Genomic DNA, 19309 nt, shown 5'->3' on the forward strand with positions numbered 1-19309 from the left:
CAGCCAATTTTTGGTTGCGTTAGCCTATCTGCAATGTCAGTATAGAATTTCGATAGACTAACGCAACCAAAAATTGACTGCTGCAACCAATTAAAAATGCTATGCCATATTTTACCATCTAATTTGCTGCAGCAGCCAATCTTTTTTTTCAGTGTAGTGATGCCTTAGAAACTTAACAATTTAGTTGAATTTTTGCTGATACAAATTCATTGAAACAATTTCGAATCATTGAGAAACAAGAAGTTCATTCATGTTACAGCTTATCTCATAACGAGTTTAAGGATCAGAAATATTTCTGCACCAGACTCTGAAGTAGGCAACGGCAGAAAATAGCTAAGCCAAGCGAGTGTAACGACTATTTTTATCAATATAGATTAATTTAGGTCTAACTTATTCTTTATTTTTTTCTAATTCTTAGAACTGGGGAAAGAGATAAAAAGTAAACAGAGATTAAAGTTGGTAGAGATGGACATAAGTCACTTGGTAGAAATGGACAACATAAGTCATACTGCCATCGACTTTAGATCCATGAAAATCGGAGACCCTGTCAGAAACGACCACCAGTCGAAGGAGTTCTTCGTGACGATGCATTGTCGTAGGCTCGGTCCGCGGAACGAGATCCTACGGTCGCTGGCTAACGAGTTCGCGCTGGTTGCCAATTAACTTGGGCAATCGCATTTAATGGTAGACTCTCTGCTACCGGCTCTCATCTCTTTCGCGCCACGCGTCCACACGTGCAACGACGTGGTGCACGGGCCTGTATCGATCGGCGGTGTAGGCTCTAGAGAACGGCAAACACCTACGCGTGTACAATACCCACGTGAAACCACCGACTACATTCGTATCTGTAACTAGAGAAAAACGTTTTACCGAGCTACGGCGACCGTCGAGCAACCGCGATTCTCTTTCTCTCCCCCTTTCTCTTTCTCTCTCCAGCTCTCTTCCGTGCGACCGTGACGGCTAACGAACCCTGGACGCGCGTATCGTATCGAGCGGTGGCGCGTACATACCAGGGACGTATATAGATACGAGGCCATATTATATAAAAGTACCGTCCGAATCGTATACTTCTAGATATCGAGTATACTCCTGCGTGACTAGACCGATTCTTGACGAACAACTGAAAGGAAAATTCGTTCCCGAGTCTCTCAAGCTGAAACACTTATTAGGATAGATTGGCCACACTGAAAAAAAAGATTGGCTGCTGCAGCAAATTAGATGGTTAAATATGGCATAGCATTTTTAATTGGTTGCAGCAGTCAATCTTTTTTTTCAGTGCACGATCAGCAGAATGCTTATTTTACAACTGTTGGGAGTTCTCTTCGCGCTGATTAGATTTGTATATTTTTAGATCCGGAAGAATAGTCCTGTCTCAGTGAAGAAATCTTTCAACAGTTGCAAAATAAACAGGACTATCGAAATGATTGAAAGATTGCCAACTATACATGCAGTCCTTACTTGATATTCGATATTCTTTATAGCTCAATGGAATTTCCATAAAGACATTTTTTCACTCGAACTAAAATTTCAACTAAAAGTAAACTTTAACAACGTTAATGAGAGACGCGAATCATTATAATCCAAAAGTGTGAAGTTGCGAGAAGTTGAAGAAGACACGTGAAGCATTAACTTAATTTTTAAGGACTAATTTTTATTAATTGTTAAATGAATTAACTTCCTATTATATTATATTTTATTCAATTTATAGCAATTAAACAAAAAAAGGAAAGAATGAAGTAAATAAAAATATATTGTGATTTATTTTTCTCTTATCACTAATATTGAAATTAAAAGAAATAAACTAAACCATCATACATGTATTATTGTTCCTGAAAGGATATAGTTAACGTTCATTAATTAAATTAGCCAATAAAAATATCGTTCTAAATCTCTAATAGCCAATAGTCACATGGTGCGCATTGGGCGAATACAGTCGGGGTATTCCCTGGCGCCTGAACTTATGCAGTAAACGTCAATTAACGCCAACTTTGCTCAAATTATTCTCCTCCGTATCATGTGGTATCATGCGCGGTTATGGCAATGTATGCGAAATCACGATTTACAAAGAGGCATTGAGCTCATTAACTCACGCCACAGCTTCCTCGGCATGTTCATTGTCGGTATGTATGCGCCTGCAGTCAATTAAAACCTGGATCAGTTGTTCGCTAATGATACTCAGAAGCTTATCTTCCACGAAGGTAATAAAATCTCCAAGTCTTTCAACGTGAAAAAACGTATCATATGTGAGTCTGGCTTTTTGCAAATTTCTTGATTTTTTAATAAATTTCTCCATTTTATCAAAATACCTGATTAATTTACAACCTCATCAATATTCTTTGTCTTTTCTTTCAAGGAGCTGATCAAGTTTGACTTCTATATCGTGATGTAACACGTGTAATTCGATACATTCCCAGAAGCGCCGTTTAATCAGATCTGATTCGATGATCGCCGGAAGGCGAGTCTTCCGCTTTCCGATAGCGCAACGGCGTGCTAATATTGACACACACATGTAGACTTATATTCGCGACGCATGAATGAGTAGGGCGCAAACGCATGCATACACAACGCGTACATGGATGCAACAACGGGGGAGGCAGATCGCGAGGTTGCGCCAGGGGAGCGGCCGGTTCATAGTGGTGGCGGAGGCGGCGGCGGTGGTGGTGGCTGCCGCGGCAGACAGTTTCATCGATTGGCATTGCCGGCATCGTCCGGAGGAGAGTGTGAGCGGGGTCCGTGAACTCTGTACTGACGGCGCATCCCGGTTTTCATGGTCATGGGTAAGAGGGCGGTTGCCCTCGACGGAGGGCCGAGAATCACGTCCTTCGCCTCGCGCAACTCGTGACGGACAGGGATGATTGCCGTAATAATATCATTGATATCGTTATTTCTTTTCTCCTCTGAAGTCTCGTATTCAAATCGAATGAAATGTTTCAGCGTTCTAGTTGGAAACACGCATTCAATACGAATTTGAATTTCAAAGTCAAGCCGGAGAATGATGTTTCAGGATTCTGATGTTATGCTTAATACACTGTCTATCCATTTATTTAATTACAAACATGAAATGAACTGAAGGAGGAATAAGACCACTGCTATCCGTATATAAATGCTAACTTTAAGGAAAACGAAGGTATCGTCTGACTGATGTATGGCGAGATGTAAGAGAACATTCGGAATATATGCGTTCGCCTAGTAACGCCACTCGTGAGACAGAAATGGTCTCGCGATCTGGGAGACGCTAATCGCGAGCGAGCTAAGCCGGGTAAACGCAATTACATGGCACAGAAGCGCGCAATTCACGACGGAGTCGCGCTTATTCAGAAGTCCCCTCGTTCGCCTTGAAACGAGCGCACGCTCGAGACATGATAAAATGCAAATGCAACGCCCAATGACGAAAACCCCTTAGGAAAACGCAAAACACGTGGAAATTGCCACAACCGAGATTAATGATAGATATAAATAAAAAATAAATACATCATTTCTAGCCGAGTTTTCTTGGATTTAAAAAATGTATGCGATATTAAACGCGAGAATTATAATGATTAATTAAACATTGTATCAATGTCTACTAATTGTAAATTAAAAATAATTAGTGTTCAACATTATTTCTAGAAATTGTTCCGACGATAAAGAATCAGCGCCGAATGTGCTACACATGAGAGAAAATGAGCACTGATAACGATGACGACGACGACGAGGACGACGATGACGAGGAAGACGCATATGCGTGCTCCGCGTGCGTTGTATGCATCTGTCAAAACCACGCCCTTATCCCCATTCTGCTGCCTCGCGCTATTCGCTTATATGTACGGAGAAAGAGTAAGAAAGTTCCCCGACAGACTTTCCACGATTTAGCGATTTGTTTCGTTTCGAAAGAGCAATTAAATTTAATTAGCAACTCACATCAAGTATAATTACACATTAAATTATTATATTTTAGAATCAATTTCTTAGAACAAACAGAAATGTACGACAAAATGTAAAAAAAATATTAGTGGAAAAACAGTACAAATATAATAATGACGAATAATGAGAAAATATATGAAGTAAAATAGAGAATAATCGATAAATAAGTCTTTAATAAGCTTGTTACGTCTAATTTTGCATTTGACATTTGCGTTTATATAAACACACACATTCGGAAAGTAGTATCCTTAAACTTTATCTTCATCGCTCTTTCGGAACGTTTTAAATTGCTCCGATCGAAAACACTATAAATTCACGCGATACAATTCACTCATTAATTCAAGCTCATTAATTTGCGTCCGTTAATCTTATCGATCCTCGTGCAAGTGCATAATTACAATGAGATATAATACGGTACATACGAAGTATCACCAGTAACACGTACATAAAAGAAATCCTTGTCGGTGAACGATAAAAGGTCTAATTCACCCACGTTTTAATAATACGTATTTTATGCCTGCACTATAATTTTAGGAAAATACACGGTAATAGGCATCATATGGTAACGATATTACAGCAGTTTTTTTTATGATGAAACATTCATTATTAAAACGGTAAATGACCCATTCCCGTTTCGTTTGACTCTCCGTCATATTCTACTAAGAACATCATTAATATTCGCGATGCCACCATTCAATTACGGAGACGAATGAATAAGAAAACGTTGTTTTCTTCTAAAAAGAGACTCCTGTCGACCACACCCCGGGTCCATTTTCGATCGCGACGAAAGACCGATCGATATCTTGGTGCAAGCCCGGTCGGTGGAGACAACGTATAATTTCGAGATATGCAATTTAATTTATTATATGTTATAGTCACGGAAAATGCATCCTACAATATTATCGCCGTAGGCATAGAAATTATTTACCTGTAAAGCGATAATCAAATTTAACTTAATTACCACGCTACCAGCAAAATGGAACTCACGCCGAAACGTCGCGTTTCAATTATTGTGTACGTAAATAAACATAAACGATTCAATACCGCGTGTTTATATCAAAGCGTGAATTCGATAGTAATCGTAACGAACTCTGTGAGCGTTGTTCGAAGGACACACTGTTACTTGAGATAAGTAAACTCGCGTTGAAATTATCAATCGTAACGCCGGAAAATCGTGATAACGCCGATTTACAAGGCGGTTCCGTTGACTGAGATCGAAACTCTATTTCCAGATCACTATTATCCTTGGAGAAAAATCACTTATTAGCTTCGCCGAATATGGGAATGCGAAATCTCTCAGCTGAGATATTTCGCAAGTGAAGAACCGATTGCTAAAAGTTTCGCCGCCTCACGAAGGAAAGCACCGAAAGCACCACTGTACACAGGGTGTCACGGTTCTCCGACGCTCTCACGCCAGTCTCGATGTCAATTCTTTTCCACTTCTGCAACTTAATATGCGAAAGAGAGGAGAGAAGGCAGTGAGAGGAAGAAAAAAACGATGCTCGCTGTCGCTCACCGTGAATTTTTTTTTGGAAAATAAACTTTTTTTGAAGCGAGTAACTTCCTCAAGAGTACACGGGAATCCGGGAGATGTTCGAAATGTCTTTGGAGGACGTTCGCTAAGTATTTACGATTTCAGCCGGTTCATTTCAGCTCGCTTTTAATCCGCCATTGGACGCACATTGCTGTGGGGAAACTACGGTGTAACTCGCGACGAAGGGTGCACTGACCTGTCAGTTGACGCGTGCAGTTTCTAGGGCGCAGGTAGGCGCGGACACTGTCGAACAGCAGACGTTGTTCAAGGGCAGGAACGAGACGGTATACTGACTGACCGGTTAGTGCTTCTGCGACACGTAACACCAGGTAACAGCGTCAAACAGCGCCCGTCGTTCATCCCCCTCTACCCGCAGTCTCCCCTCTTAGGATGACAGGCCCCTCTCGCCAGGATCGGCGCAGAAAAGGCTGAAAAGGATTTAATGAAGTGCCTTTCAAAATGCCTTCGATGTTAACACGCCCTGGAATAGTTGCATAGTTCATAAACGAGTAATTCATTGTAATAATAGGTTGTAGTATCGTACAAAAAAAGGAAATCTTCAGTTTAATTTTATTCATTATATATTTTATTTCCAACATATTAGATCTGTTCTTTGTGGGTGAACCACTAGTTGTTAAAATGTACTTAAAATGAAATAAACATATATTTGGAGTTTGGTGAAAGTAATTTTTAGTACAGTCCAGTGCAGCGATAAAAAACAGAAATATAAATAAGAAATGAAATATATAAATGAACCTAAATGGTAATTGTACTCCGTAAAGTTAATTTAGATTAATTTAGAATTAACTTTTCAATTTATATATGAAAAAAGAATATAATGTTCATACTATATTAATATATACTACAGAAATATATTTCGGGTTATATGTAAATCGTATCTCGTTTCTTTTAGCACACGTGCAAAACATATATAGCATCTGGGTCTTGCGAGTGCACATATCGTTCCTGGACTGGGACCCCACCGCTCTCGAATGGGGACCAATCGACGCTTAGCTCCTACCTCCCCAATCGCGCCAATTAATCGCGTTCCCCTTTTCTACGTCTTTCTTCCACACCCTCAGCGACGACCGGGAATTTACGTTCGACGCACAGCCGGCGCCGCGAATTTGACATTGAACGACGACGCGGCTTCTTCTCGGTGATGATCTTTTTATATCCTCTCCTTCTTGTTTCTCTTTTTCCCTCTTGTTCTTGAGCTGGACAACTGGGTTCGTGATGCCTATCTATTTCCAACATGTTAGGGGGTGGAAGGAGACGAAAATACTAGGGTTGACACACGTCAGTGAGTCATCACAGTCCCATGTAGGCACATCTGCGTGTCATATGTTCGTTCGTAAGGTTCCGTTTAAGTTAAGCTAAGAACTCGAGATAACCGGAAATAAAGACAAATTTTGCTCATTTTTTAAATTTATTCATTTGGTAACAATAGATACGCGATAATTTTTGTTATAATTTTAAGTAGGAAGAGCCAAAAATAATTATAGGATCGTTTTTATGAATTAAACTCTTTGAAATTATAATAGTTGATCGCAATGTTTCTTTTAATTATTTCTATGTACTAAACAAACATATTAATGCGTAATTCCGAAATATTCGATTCAGTATTTAAATATGTTCGAAACAAATAATTGGGAATGATAAAATATTGGGAATGATTTGGATATGAAGTATCAATTTGCATCGACATGAACTTTTATTGACAGTTGAGACACCTCTTACCTCTAAATTTAATACACATCACATACTTTCTTATTGTAATGTAATCATTAGGAATATATACAAAAAGCCATTATAAGGAAACTCGTATCATATACGGCGATACAATGAAAAGATTTGTAGTTTCAGAGGTATGAATAAAGAATACTTATCTAAATACGCGAATTGTATAAGTCGAATGATGTGTATCGCTAAACCTAATCTGATATCTATGTAATAAAAAAATGAAAGGCAGAAAGCCATGGCTAACTATGATTTAAGTAATTAAATCAAAAATTACCTGAAATCAACGATAATGTTGGTTTTTTTTACAAAAAACTCCGATTGTATCTTTTAAAAACATTCAAATTATATCGAAGTGAGGGCATCGACACAGGTTTAAAACCTCATCATTAAGATTAATGAAACGAAGATATGAGATACTGATCTTTTTTTTTAATATGATTCAATATAAAAAATGATCAAGGAAAAAACAAAAAAGAAGAAAAAGAAAGGACAAATAATAGTTTGCTGATTCTTTTATCTCTCTGCTTAGTCGGCTTTCTGTTTGCTGCTCTCCGGCGATTTGTCACCATTCATAGGCGAACGAGAGCGACTACGGCTCTTGCTGTGTTTGCTTCCTGATCGGGAGCGGGATCTGTCACCTCTGGAACGCTCGCGGCTCGACCTATCCCTGAAAGGAGGAGGAACGTTTAAGGAGTTCAGCATTTGTGCCATCGTTCGAGAATTTTATTTTCTTGCGCCAATTACGTATCGATTAAAGAAAAGGCCAGCGAGAGGACTCACTTTGAGGGAGACTTGGCTTTGGATTTGGACTGCGACCTGGACTTTGACCTCTCAGCCTTGGACCTAGAACGAGATCTGGATTTGGACTTTGACTTAGATTTCGACTTTGAGCGGTCTCTTGATCTGCAAAATTATAGTTCAAAATGAAAGGGATACGAAAGTAGAGAAAGTTGACAAAATACAAAGAAACTCGCTTTCTTTTTTTTCTGTCGTTTTCCAAGCGCGCGCGCACGGTGAATAGGTGAACGCGTATAAAGCGTGATTAAGCGTGAGAGCTCAAGGCACGTAGCCAGCCCAAAAACAATGCCAATAATAAATGGGAATGAGAGTGTACACTGACTGTGACTAACTGCGCAAGAAAAAAAATAAAATAAGTGAAATAAATATACATAGGTAAATAAATATAAATAGAGTAAATAAATATAAACAGATTGATGAAACAAAGATACTTACTTGGATTTTGAGCGTGAACGACTACGCTCGGGGGATTTGGATTTAGACTTGGACTTGGACTTCGAGTGTGCTCTTGACTTGGAACGGGTACTACGACGGCTGTGGCTACGAGAACTGCGACGGCTTCTGTATTACAGAAAACAGCAATAAGCTTAATGTTCTAAAACAGTCCCCGATATTATCGCAAATTATTTTATTATGCGATCAATTTTGCAATTTTTGCAAAAAATAAAACTTTGGTCTCATAATCAAACAAAATAGAAACGAACTTAAAACAGAAATAAATTTGTAGTTTATAAAAAATTAAGTTGTGACAAATTACTTTAACACAAAAATAAAAAAACACAATGGCAGAAACTTAATTAAAAACTAATAAATTTGGACAAAATAATAAATGGATCGCTTTGTATAAGTAGATTGTCGTATTACAAGGTTGTATCTAGATACAAATAAATCATAATAGAAAACATAACAGGTGGCGTAATGTCGCCCCGACAGTACCTTGATCGGGATCGAAAACGACTATACCTTGAACGGGAGCGCGATCGACGTCGTGATCGAGATCGAGATCGGGAACGCGATCGCGAACTGGACGATCTTGAACGACGACCACGTCTCTTATCTTCGATGAGTCTAATCCTACGGCCGTTCAATTCTGTGTCGTCTAATTTATCGATAGCGTTCTTCAAGTCGGAGTATGTCGCGAATTCGACGACTCTGCAAAATCATAAATCGTTTGAATCGTTAGGTCAATGTAACACGAGACAATGCAGATGCGCAGATTTTTTTTATAAATAATCTTTACAATTGCTTTATTGTTTCTTTTCATTATTAAAACTGAGTAGCTTAATTTTACTTATCATGCTTATAATTAACAAAGTCGCTTACCCTTCGTTTCTACGTTGTTTATGAGCATCAGCATATGTCACTTCTCCAGCTTGTCTCATGTAATCCTTCAAATCCTGAACATCACACAAGAACCAAAATTAATATGTTTCTCTATGCTAATGTACATAAATATGCGAATAGATTAAGAATTAGTAGTTGGAGTTTACTATACTGTGTTCCTAGTCTGATGTATCGCGCAGGTTAAAATATATCCTGTGCACTCATACGTTATATGCTATTTCGATTTCTTTCCTTGACAGAGGTAACCTGGGTCTACTCGACTAAAGAAAGAGATAAGCATAGCATGGTGTCTACATCTGCTCGCGTCTTCAGTGTTGAGAATAAAATTATCAATTACGTGTTCGAATTTAGTATCTGCTTATCGACACAACCTTTCTTTTTATGCAATTCAATGTTTTAAATGATTATGATTTAATTTATACATATACACAACTCCGCCCTGCATAATGAGACATTATTTATGTAATAAAACGCATATATAAATCAATCAATACTTGTATCAATCAATTGATATGGACTTTTTGAGAGTAATTTTCATTTCTGCAGGATGGCTCACAATATAATTACAAAAGTAATAAATGCGATACTTTTTAAATGTCTGAAACGTGTCATAAAAAAAATATCAGTATAACTGTAACTAATATATTTAATATACTGTTTAAAGTAATATATAATTCTTTAGAAAGAATTACATACATACAGCAAAAAAATCGCTAAGTATAAAGCGACAATTAAAATTTTGATATATATACACAATTTAGCAAAAGTTAAGCAAAGGTTTCAAAGGCTATATGAATACATTCTGCATAGCAATAAAAAGGAAAAAATAAGTTTGGTCATGAGGAATTAAGGATGAAAATTGTGTTAATTTTTCGCTAAAAATAAAACCATGATGAGTCCATCGATAATTCTTCTCCCGTAACGTTTTCTTGGATTTTTTCTCTTAATGTTGCAAGATTATTCTGTATTGTGAGCAGATGTCTTCCACATTATCCTTTCTTCTCTTTCTTTTTTGTTGTCTCTTCCACACATCATCTAGTTCAATGCTTCGCAGTCATTCGTGAAGGATATTAGCGAGTGAAGGTAGATATTGTCTAGTGGTCCATTTGCGTTCATCGCTGGGAGATTTGCTTATATGTATATCTCTCTCTTTCTCTCTCTCCCTCTCTCTTTCTCTCTCTGTGTATGTGTGTGTGGGAACCAGGTACGGCTTTAGTGTTGTGGAGATACTAGGTAGACATAGGTGTGGCTATGTGTCCGTCGTTTTACATGGCGAGTACGAGATAGCACAAACATCTCCGTATCTGTGGGATACCACATGGCGGCGGCCTGTCTGAAATTTGCCGATGTCTCTCAAGGTCCAAGCGCAAATTCCATGTAATAAAATAAAAAAAGGAAAAATAGAACGCATGCCATTGCCAAAGATATACTTCCAACGCTGGATATATTTCCTCTGAAATATCATTCCTCGCTTGCTACATTTAAAATATAATGTAATGATAAATTATTTTGTATAAAGAAAAGTTGGTCTTTCGTTATTCAGAAAATTTTGATGAAACGTATTCGCGATAGAAAGACATTCGCGATAGAAAGATATTCATTATGAATAAAGAAAACCCGGACGTTATCATAGTACGTTTAGATACGAAACTGATTTAGCGAGTAACAAGTAGATTTCTAATTTCGAGCACGTAAATATATCACTAGATATATTTTCCCTATCTCTGATTTCGCATTTAGTTGTGCGTGCACAGCTCCGAACTTCATAAAACTTGAACAGTTCGATGTACGCTGAGCTATAGTGCACAGTAATATTAAATAACGAGGTGTATAGATAGATATATTATATATATAGTATACATATGTGAACAAAATCACGTTCAAGAGTGTGTAGTTATAATAGATATATATGTGTATATCTAAGAGTACACTCGGTTAAGGTGACGCATTTACCTTGGGCCCAGGCACCACCTTGCTTACGGACAGAGAGAAAGGCCAGACACACGGCGCTCGGTCGGGTCGAACGGATCTGTGTGGCGTAGTCGCGGATGGTTCGGGTTTCGGCCCGTGTATGCCCTCATGGGTGTGGCCGTTGCCTGACTTACTAGATGGCTAGGTTGCATGGCGTACCAGTAGCAATGACAGTCACAGTGAAGTGGTAGATGTGATGGTGGTTGTAATGATGGTCGATGGTGAAAGTACTGAATTATGACCATGTCGGTTTATAGTAATAGGAAGAGTGGTGATATATATTGATGGTGGAGGTTGTTTACGTAAATAAATGTTTGTTTCCCAGACGGATAAAGTAGATAGCGGCGGTTGGATCTCTCTCTGTTTTTCTTTTTTTCCCCCAGTGATCACGATGAAGAGGATTGAAGTATGCACAATAGCCCTATCACTGGGATTTCACCGGGATTCACCACGTATTACTGCGAGTGAGAAGTAGTATGATGGTAGATAGGTGGTGGTAGGTGTACATCCCAGTGCCACGCGGCTCTCTCTGTCACCCGGGACACCTCAGAAACCAACCTGGTGCCACTTGACCTCAAGGAGGGCCCACCGCGTGCATCGTCATCTCTATCATCGCACATCAGTCTATTGGCCCTACCGGTCGCCCCTCCTCGGCGAAGAGGATATGGCTCTTCGGAAAGAACATCAATTTTATTTTGTTTTTCTCAAACTGTTGGCCGAACGTAAATGAAATAATAAATTGAAAAAGTAACGTCGAACAATCAAGACTCGATCGAGAGAATATTTTTTGGTAAATAACCAATTATTGGAAAAGTGCAACGACAGTTATAGAAAAAATATATATCTACTTTCATAGATTATGTATGTAAATACAAATTATGTATGTAATATACAAATATACACAATGTAAATTGATCAAGTAAGACTTGGTTTACGTGCAGTTCTTCATTTTGATTTGAGTATAATTTTTTATGGCTTTTTGGTTTTAAAAGCATCCACTTGCGTCCTGGTATTCCCACATATCGTTTGCATTTATCTGTATCGCTGTCTCGGTCTATCGTCCATTCGTTGCTTCGTTTCTTCCGCTTTAGAGCTCTTCGCGTCCACGGTGTCCGCCGAATATCTTTGTCCAATAGTATCTGGCTGCATTCATCACGGGCCATGTTGTTACTCCGAGTTCCTCGTGCAAACCTGTGCCCTTGTATCAGGTATGGTGATCCGCAATGCATTTCTTGCATCTCGCACGTGTCCGATATTTCTGTTGTCCGTATGGATTTTTATTCTCTTTCGCTTCTCTAATTTTTCTTTTTTTCATGAAAAATGTCTTTTGCACATGTGTATATAAAAATTTGATTTCAATTTTTGCCATAGACTTACTTGATCAAAATCTTACATCTTTATAAATTCCAAAATAGGGCTTTCTATTCTGAGTAAATAAACATAAAATGAGACGAGACAATTGAAGAACAAAAGAAATGCTATATATCGACACGCGTGGAATTTTGGTAGAAACGAACTGTGAAAAAATTCGACAAAACTTAGAGATCCGGAGAGATATATAAATTTGAAAAACCCATATAAAGCAGTGCAATGTTTTCTCTGGAAACGCGAATAGTAATCAAACCAACGAAGGTAATTATCGGTAAAAATGTAAGACAAAGAAAAGCGAGATGTGTCACTTACCTGCCAACTGACACGACTTGATAAATTCTCCACAGTCAAACGATACTCGGTGCGTGTCGGTGGGCCATATCTACAATAGGAAAAAAACCAGCTATTATCTACATGTATATCTTTAGAGCAAGCAGGTTTGTCTTGGACCTGACTTTACGTTAATGTAAATGCGAATAAAAATATGATATAAAACGTAATAATAATATAATTCAAGATATTTAAACAGTAAGTTTATTTAAGTTAAGGTGTAATCGTTAGAGCATAACATTGGATGTATGTACCTGGGCAATGATTGCTTGTAGCTAGATGCAGTCCTCGTGTTTCTGTTCACACTATCTCTGCAAAAAGGGATGTCATGTGAACAGAAATAACGGATCGTCGGTTAAACCTTCAGCAAATAACTACAGATCTGCACTCATTGCTCAGGCACACAATCAATCACCTGTTCCAATCGAATCAAATCTATTCAAAATGCAGCAATAGCGTACCTGTCGTGCCGCATATCGTCTCGGCTGTAACAAACACAATACCACACATCTATTAGTCATCAATTACATCGGATCATTTCATTCAACTACCAGTAATAAACATAATGTCTGGGAGGGTATCGCTAGGCGTTGTATTGCTATCACTTTTTTAATCGCGACAAAACTTTGACAATTCGACGTACTCGGGAGAGTAGTCAAATCCAAAACAACCAATTCTGAAGATGAAATATCGATTTCTAATTAAACGTATTTATTAAAGTATTTTCGTATGCGCAAAGGCAAGAAAAATTTACAAACGCGTGGTTTATCACTCGTCTTTACGCCCTCTTTATGCTAGAGCTTATCAATATCCAAGGTTACGTTCTTCCCTGTGCGGACGATGTGCGAAATCGATTACGCGGCATGAAAAACTCAAAACAATATAAGAAAAAAAAAACGTAATAAAAAAACAAATGGGAAGGAAAAAAAAGAAACAAAAAATCCATACACAAGAGATAAGTATCCGAACGGGAAGTAAATTGATCAATCGCTTGGATTTCGCACATCCCGAGCCGGCTGCCTGCAGGGGAGGAGGGGATAATGATCGCTCTGATAAAATAAAAAAAAGGATAGCGTGTCTTACGCAGATCGCCTCGAGTCCCCATAACCACCACGGGAGTCACCATAGCGCCACTGGTCACTACCCCTAGGTGTCCCCCGGGCCCTCTCTACAGTAATTCTGTAACAAGACACATTGGATATGCTTACTTGTCTCTCCAGGAGCGTGAGCGTCCGTAGCCACGGTCGCCTCGCCTCCCTGAAACACCCCGTGCTATCTCCACCGCCACTCTGAAACACACCCAACAAAACCCCGCCTAAGTCCACGACTAATTCTTACTCTCTAAAGCTGCTTCAGTCCTGCCTTCCTTCCTTCCTTCTTTTTTTCCTTTCCTTTCCATTCCTCAGTCTCCTTTCTCCGCGAAATCTGATCAAATATCATCCGTCCCTCTCTTTCTCTATCGTCCGGTTTCGTCCGAGGCGCTGTCCCCTCTCTCTTTCTCTTTCCCCCCATCTCTCTCTCTCACTCTCACTCTCTCTCTCTTTCTCTCTCCTCTCACTCTCTCTTTCACGATCCGTTCTCGTTCCTTATATAACCTAAACTGTTTTCTTTATACGATGCTACTTATCGAATTAATTTTCTTTCACCACATCCATCAGCTTTTTCATAACTATATCTGTGATCCTTATACGGAGAAAAATGTTTGGTTCAATTAACTGGAATTCTAGTGGAAGATAAATGATCCAGAATTTTGGTTAAATCTACTAGATTTATAATAAAATATTCTAGAATTCTAATTAAAATAATGAACATTGAAAATTTTCTTGGTTAAATCTACTAAAATTAACCAGAAATCTAATAGATTTGATCAGAATTCCGGATTGTTCATTTTCCATAAGAATTCCAGTTAATTCAACCAAATATTTTTCTCCGTGTATAATATACAAAATTTTCCATTTTTTTTTTATTAAAGTATGATGTGGTCCATTATACGGGATCACACGATGAATTTATGAGAAAGCATATGTGCCAAATTTTTCGGCAAAAAAGAAGCAATATAACATTTCTCCAGACGAAGATATATTATTGCCAAGACTTTTTTTAATCGGGGAATTGATGGAAGTAGTTCAAAATGGCGGTAAGTCATTTAAGACACATTTTATCTCGCTAAATGTCCAATCGTTAATTTGGAGGACAGACGCCGTTTACTATAGATGCAAAATTAAAAGTATTAACGGAACATCCGTTAAATGCGAACAGATACAATTGTGCACTGTACATTTGTCTTTAATTAAATAGAAGCAACAGCGAATAATATTACTGGTACAGGTTGAAATGCAATGCGATTAGAGCGTTAAGAATATTGCCACCGCATTCGACCACACTTTATCAGCTATTACAATGTTTATTATATGTTGAAAACTACTATTATTTATTACATGTAAAAGCTATTAATATTATTGACACTTACATAAATTCCCAAAAGAAAGAAAGAATAAGCATATAGAAAAGAAAATTTTTTAGAGAAAGTTACTTTACGTGTTGTGCTGAAGAGATTTCATTTTCTCATTCAAATGCTATTGCTTCTCACATCAATCTAATCTCAAATGATATGTAACAAGATCAAATTGATAACAAATTGTTTATTTAAGATAACAAGACATGTTCTATTTAATCGAGAAGGAAATATTGAGTTGAATTATGTAAGTAATAAATAATTCGCAGATAAAACAGTATTTATTATTTCTATGTGTAAATGCCTCTAGTGATTTAACACTTTAAAAAATCCTAAAAAATTAAGTTATTTAAATAACTTAAGATTACGTTTACATGAACATCTTTAATCGGGTTTAATAATATTCGTAGTTATGAAACTGGCAAACTGTAGCTATTCCTCTGAAGAATGGAATGACTGTGATTGGCCATCTTCTAACTATGAATGTTATTAAACCCAATTAAAGTGTCCATGTAGACATAGTCTTAGACACTAATCGTCAGTAAATTTGAGTTATTTAGGATCAAGTAATTAAAAAATTTCATTATTTAATAATTAATCAATTAGCCGGAAAAAAAATATTTATTATGTAAATCAGAAGATATTTATGGCTCGATATAATAAATATCATCACCACTCTAAAAATAAACTATTACAAATTAGCTATATTGCAATGTATTATATTTCAATTAAAAAAAATTATCAATTTTAATAAGAGATGATCACAGTACAAATTAAATTACTGTAATTTATTTCTGTACATGAAATAACAAAAAATGTATTCTTAAGATTACTATCGTCAACAGAATATATATATTATTTAATATTTATAATTTATAAATTATAAAGATTTGTAGGAAGGAACTACATATCTGTTATGTAATATTAGTTAATGTCACTAATCCCAAATTTGACTCACCCTTAGTGTGTTAGCATAATGAATTAAAATTTCTTGGTGTTTAAATCGTGAACCCCCAGTACCAATAATATTATAATTATGATATAGTTCAAACATTAATGTAATCACAATAACAATCCACATACTAAATGGATTGTTATAGAAACTATTCAGTCATGCAAACATGCTACCTATACCATTCCGCCTAATATCGCCTAGTACATGTATGTTTCATACACTAAATAAAATAGATTAGATTACCTTTCGCCTAAAAGTTCCTTTCCGTTTAATTCATACACGGCATCGTCAGCATCTCTATAGTCATCGAATTCCTAAAAAAAAAAATTTTTTTCGTTATTATTTAAAAATAATACGCATTTATTTCTATTTTAGTATCACTAGGATGATATATTACTGATGTATTTATATGCAATCTATATATTAATTATAAAAGCTTTCATAAATAATGCTAAGTTATAAATACCACTGTATTATTCACGACTTATAAATAAATGTACATAGTGAATATAAAAATCAACCATCACAGATAATGTGGTAGAATGCTTACTTAGATATGCATAATGTTAATAGCTAAGACTTTAATTTATTTATAATTGTCTAAAATTTTTATATACAATTTTTTTTTAATTTCTTCCTGCAAAAGTTTTAGAGAAGGATATATCATTTTTTCTAATTAATAAATAAATCACATATTAAATATTATATATATATATATATAAAACTATATAAAGAGTGCATAGTCTGGATTATTACTAGTGCTTACAAAATTTCAAATTATTGGTATAAGTAACTGGTAATACATAGCCCATTATAGATGTGGTTTAGTTTCCCTGGTTATACATAACTTACAAAGCTTTTGCAGAATAATCGGTGATAAGCAGCACACAGCTCCACTAAACTGCCACAGTACCAGTGTGCTCAGGGCTCAGGTCAGGTCAACTCAGGTTATCGAGTTGTATATTTGTAATTTAACACTCTGCAGCTTACCCATTTTGGTCCAAATAATGATAAAAAAAACGAATAACCATCTTTTGGAAATAAGTTTTAACGTCTCTTTATTCAAAAACATTGTTATATCAATAATTGTAATATCAAATACAGTTTTCATTTTTTCATAAAATAAGGGAAAGTGACCGAGAGATAAAACAGCAACCCTTAATACAAAATGTTACGCTATATGATTCAATAAATTTATAAAGAAAAATTTCCAAATACTTAGAATATATTTTTATACAACAATTGCAAAGCTAAGAAATATCAAAACTTGTTAATTCCAAAACCATCAGTTTCAAAGAGATATAAATTTTTGCAGTAATTGCAGACAAATGAATGAATATTACAGGACCAAATTGGGCGATGTAAAGTGTTACTCAAGATATTTACAGCTGGGTACAGATACTTACAACAAAGCCATAACCATTCTTGATGAGAACATCACGGAACCGACCGTAGCCTCTGAAAAATCTCTCAAGGTCTCTTTCCCAGGAAGCCCACCGACATAGACTCTTGTCCCTACCATACTGTAAAAAAAACAATTGAACCACATTAGACTTACCACAAAGGCAAATCCATTCTTCATAGCGACCTCCTTGATTCTACCATATTTCCGGAAGAACTTCTCAAGGTCGCGCTCTCTCACCCGGTACGTTAAGCCACCAACGAATACTCGAGTGCTCATTCTTAAAGGAAAATATAAAAACACCTTACATAACAGGCTACCTGCAGAACCTGCCGTTTAATCACATGACAACATAAGATAATCGTTATTTTCCAAAATTCTAACCGAGAGACGGTTAAAAATAAACTTTAATTATTTGTAAACAAAACATAACGGTGTTTCTATAATTGTTCTTTCAAGGAATACAGTAATCCAAATTAAATTTAATATCGGATTGATTAACAATTTTCATTATTCGAATATATACATATATCGTATGCTACTGTCTCATCAACGCATATGTAAGAAGCGTCATTAATTATTCTCAATATTTCTTTAATGCAACAAGATACTGACACGCTTCACCAAATAAACGCACGGAAAATTTCCCGGATGATGCTTATCGCATGAAACTCGCTGTTTCACGCTGTGATTGAGAGGACGCATGAAATTTCTTTTCCGTTTGCGCAAGACTCGAGAGGGGGAAAAAAGTGCGGAATTATAAAGAATATTTTCGTCGCGTCACGCCGGCGTGCACGCGCCATAAGCAGCCATAAGACGCCGCGTCGAAACTTCTAGAAATACGCGCCGATCTCGAAACACCACGCTCATCCGGCTCATCGAATCGGTACGATCGATATGGAAGGCGCCGTCGGTTTATTGCGCCGCGAGTGATACTTCGGAGTCGTAATAATGGCCGCGGAAAGAGAAGAGAGAATTCGCATTTTAACGCGACGCGCATAAACAAAGATCCGCGTTCGCGTGCTTTCCTCCTATCGCGGCGAACTTTCGTTCCGTCGCGAAACGCGTTATCGCCACCGCGTTGAAACGAATCGCGCTTCGTATTTCGCCGAGCGAGAACGAAAGCTGGTAAAAGAACGTGCTCTGTGCGGAGGGTTCGCTCGTCCCGGATTACATCACGTTGTACAGGGTAACGACGATCGAACTACGTTTTACAACTCGCAATTTTTTCCCCCCCGAAAGACCAGCTATGGAAATTATCGGACGAAACAGACATTTGACCATTCGTACTCACCTGAACGTTCGACTTGCGGTAACTTGCAATAAGTGAGACCTTCTTTGATACGATATCAATGAGATTGAGGATGATACTGAACGACTCTCCGTACGGCGAGGTGGCCTCGTAGCAACAACGGAAACAAAACGGGGTTTACTCGACGGCGCGCAGGGCATAGCCTCGACACCAGCCGCACGGCGGCGGTACCACCTTCCCCCACCAACGAC

At 37.4% G+C, this 19309-nt stretch overlaps 2 protein-coding genes across 7 annotated transcripts in view; both read right to left on the bottom strand.

Moving 5' to 3' along the window:
• cib (thymosin beta cib) overlaps positions 1-5798 on the bottom strand; it is a 13625-nt gene extending 7827 nt beyond the window's left edge. Inside the window, exon 1 of one of the 2 annotated variants that reach the window (XM_018445423.1) lies at positions 5634-5798. The gene's annotated coding sequence lies outside the window, so the exon portion shown is untranslated. The remainder of the gene's footprint in view (positions 1-5633) is intronic. The other variant, XM_018445425.1, reaches the window with a different exon arrangement.
• Positions 5799-7510: 1712 nt separating this feature from the next.
• On the bottom strand, positions 7511-19273 carry B52 (serine and arginine rich splicing factor B52). Of its 5 annotated transcripts, none has more exons than XM_018445417.1 (12): positions 19101-19273; positions 17963-18086; positions 16648-16718; positions 14078-14173; positions 13456-13479; positions 13249-13305; positions 12977-13046; positions 9302-9375; positions 8915-9130; positions 8414-8539; positions 7961-8083; positions 7511-7847 (listed from the first exon to the last, which is right to left on the bottom strand). In XM_018445417.1, exons 1-12 carry the CDS (start codon positions 19256-19258, stop codon positions 7706-7708), a joined length of 1281 nt encoding a protein of 426 aa, XP_018300919.1. In that variant the 5' UTR covers positions 19259-19273; the 3' UTR covers positions 7511-7705. The 5 variants fall into 5 exon arrangements, with proteins under 5 accessions (XP_018300919.1, XP_018300920.1, XP_018300922.1 ...); XM_018445418.1 differs by lacking the exon at positions 14078-14173 and adding an exon at positions 14203-14283 and having other exon boundaries at positions 7512-7847; XM_018445419.1 differs by having other exon boundaries at positions 7515-7847; positions 8942-9130.
• Between the last annotated feature and the right edge of the window lie 36 nt (positions 19274-19309).

The sequence above is a fragment of the Mycetomoellerius zeteki genome, unplaced genomic scaffold (assembly GCF_001594055.1).
Source record: "Mycetomoellerius zeteki isolate Tzet28-1 unplaced genomic scaffold, Tzet1.0 scaffold159, whole genome shotgun sequence".
NCBI classification, from domain to species: Eukaryota; Metazoa; Arthropoda; class Insecta; order Hymenoptera; family Formicidae; genus Mycetomoellerius; species Mycetomoellerius zeteki.

Coding starts and splice junctions, on each gene's coding strand:
- B52 (XM_018445417.1), bottom strand. CDS start 19,258: ATGCCCTGCGCGCCGTCGAGTAAACCCCGTTTTGTTTCCGTTGTTGCT. Junction 16,719..17,962: donor AGAATGGATTTGCCTTTGTG/GTAAGTCTAATG, acceptor TTTTTTTTTTAG/GAATTCGATGACTATAGAGA. Junction 8,084..8,413: donor CGTTCACGCTCAAAATCCAA/GTAAGTATCTTT, acceptor ATAATTTTGCAG/ATCAAGAGACCGCTCAAAGT.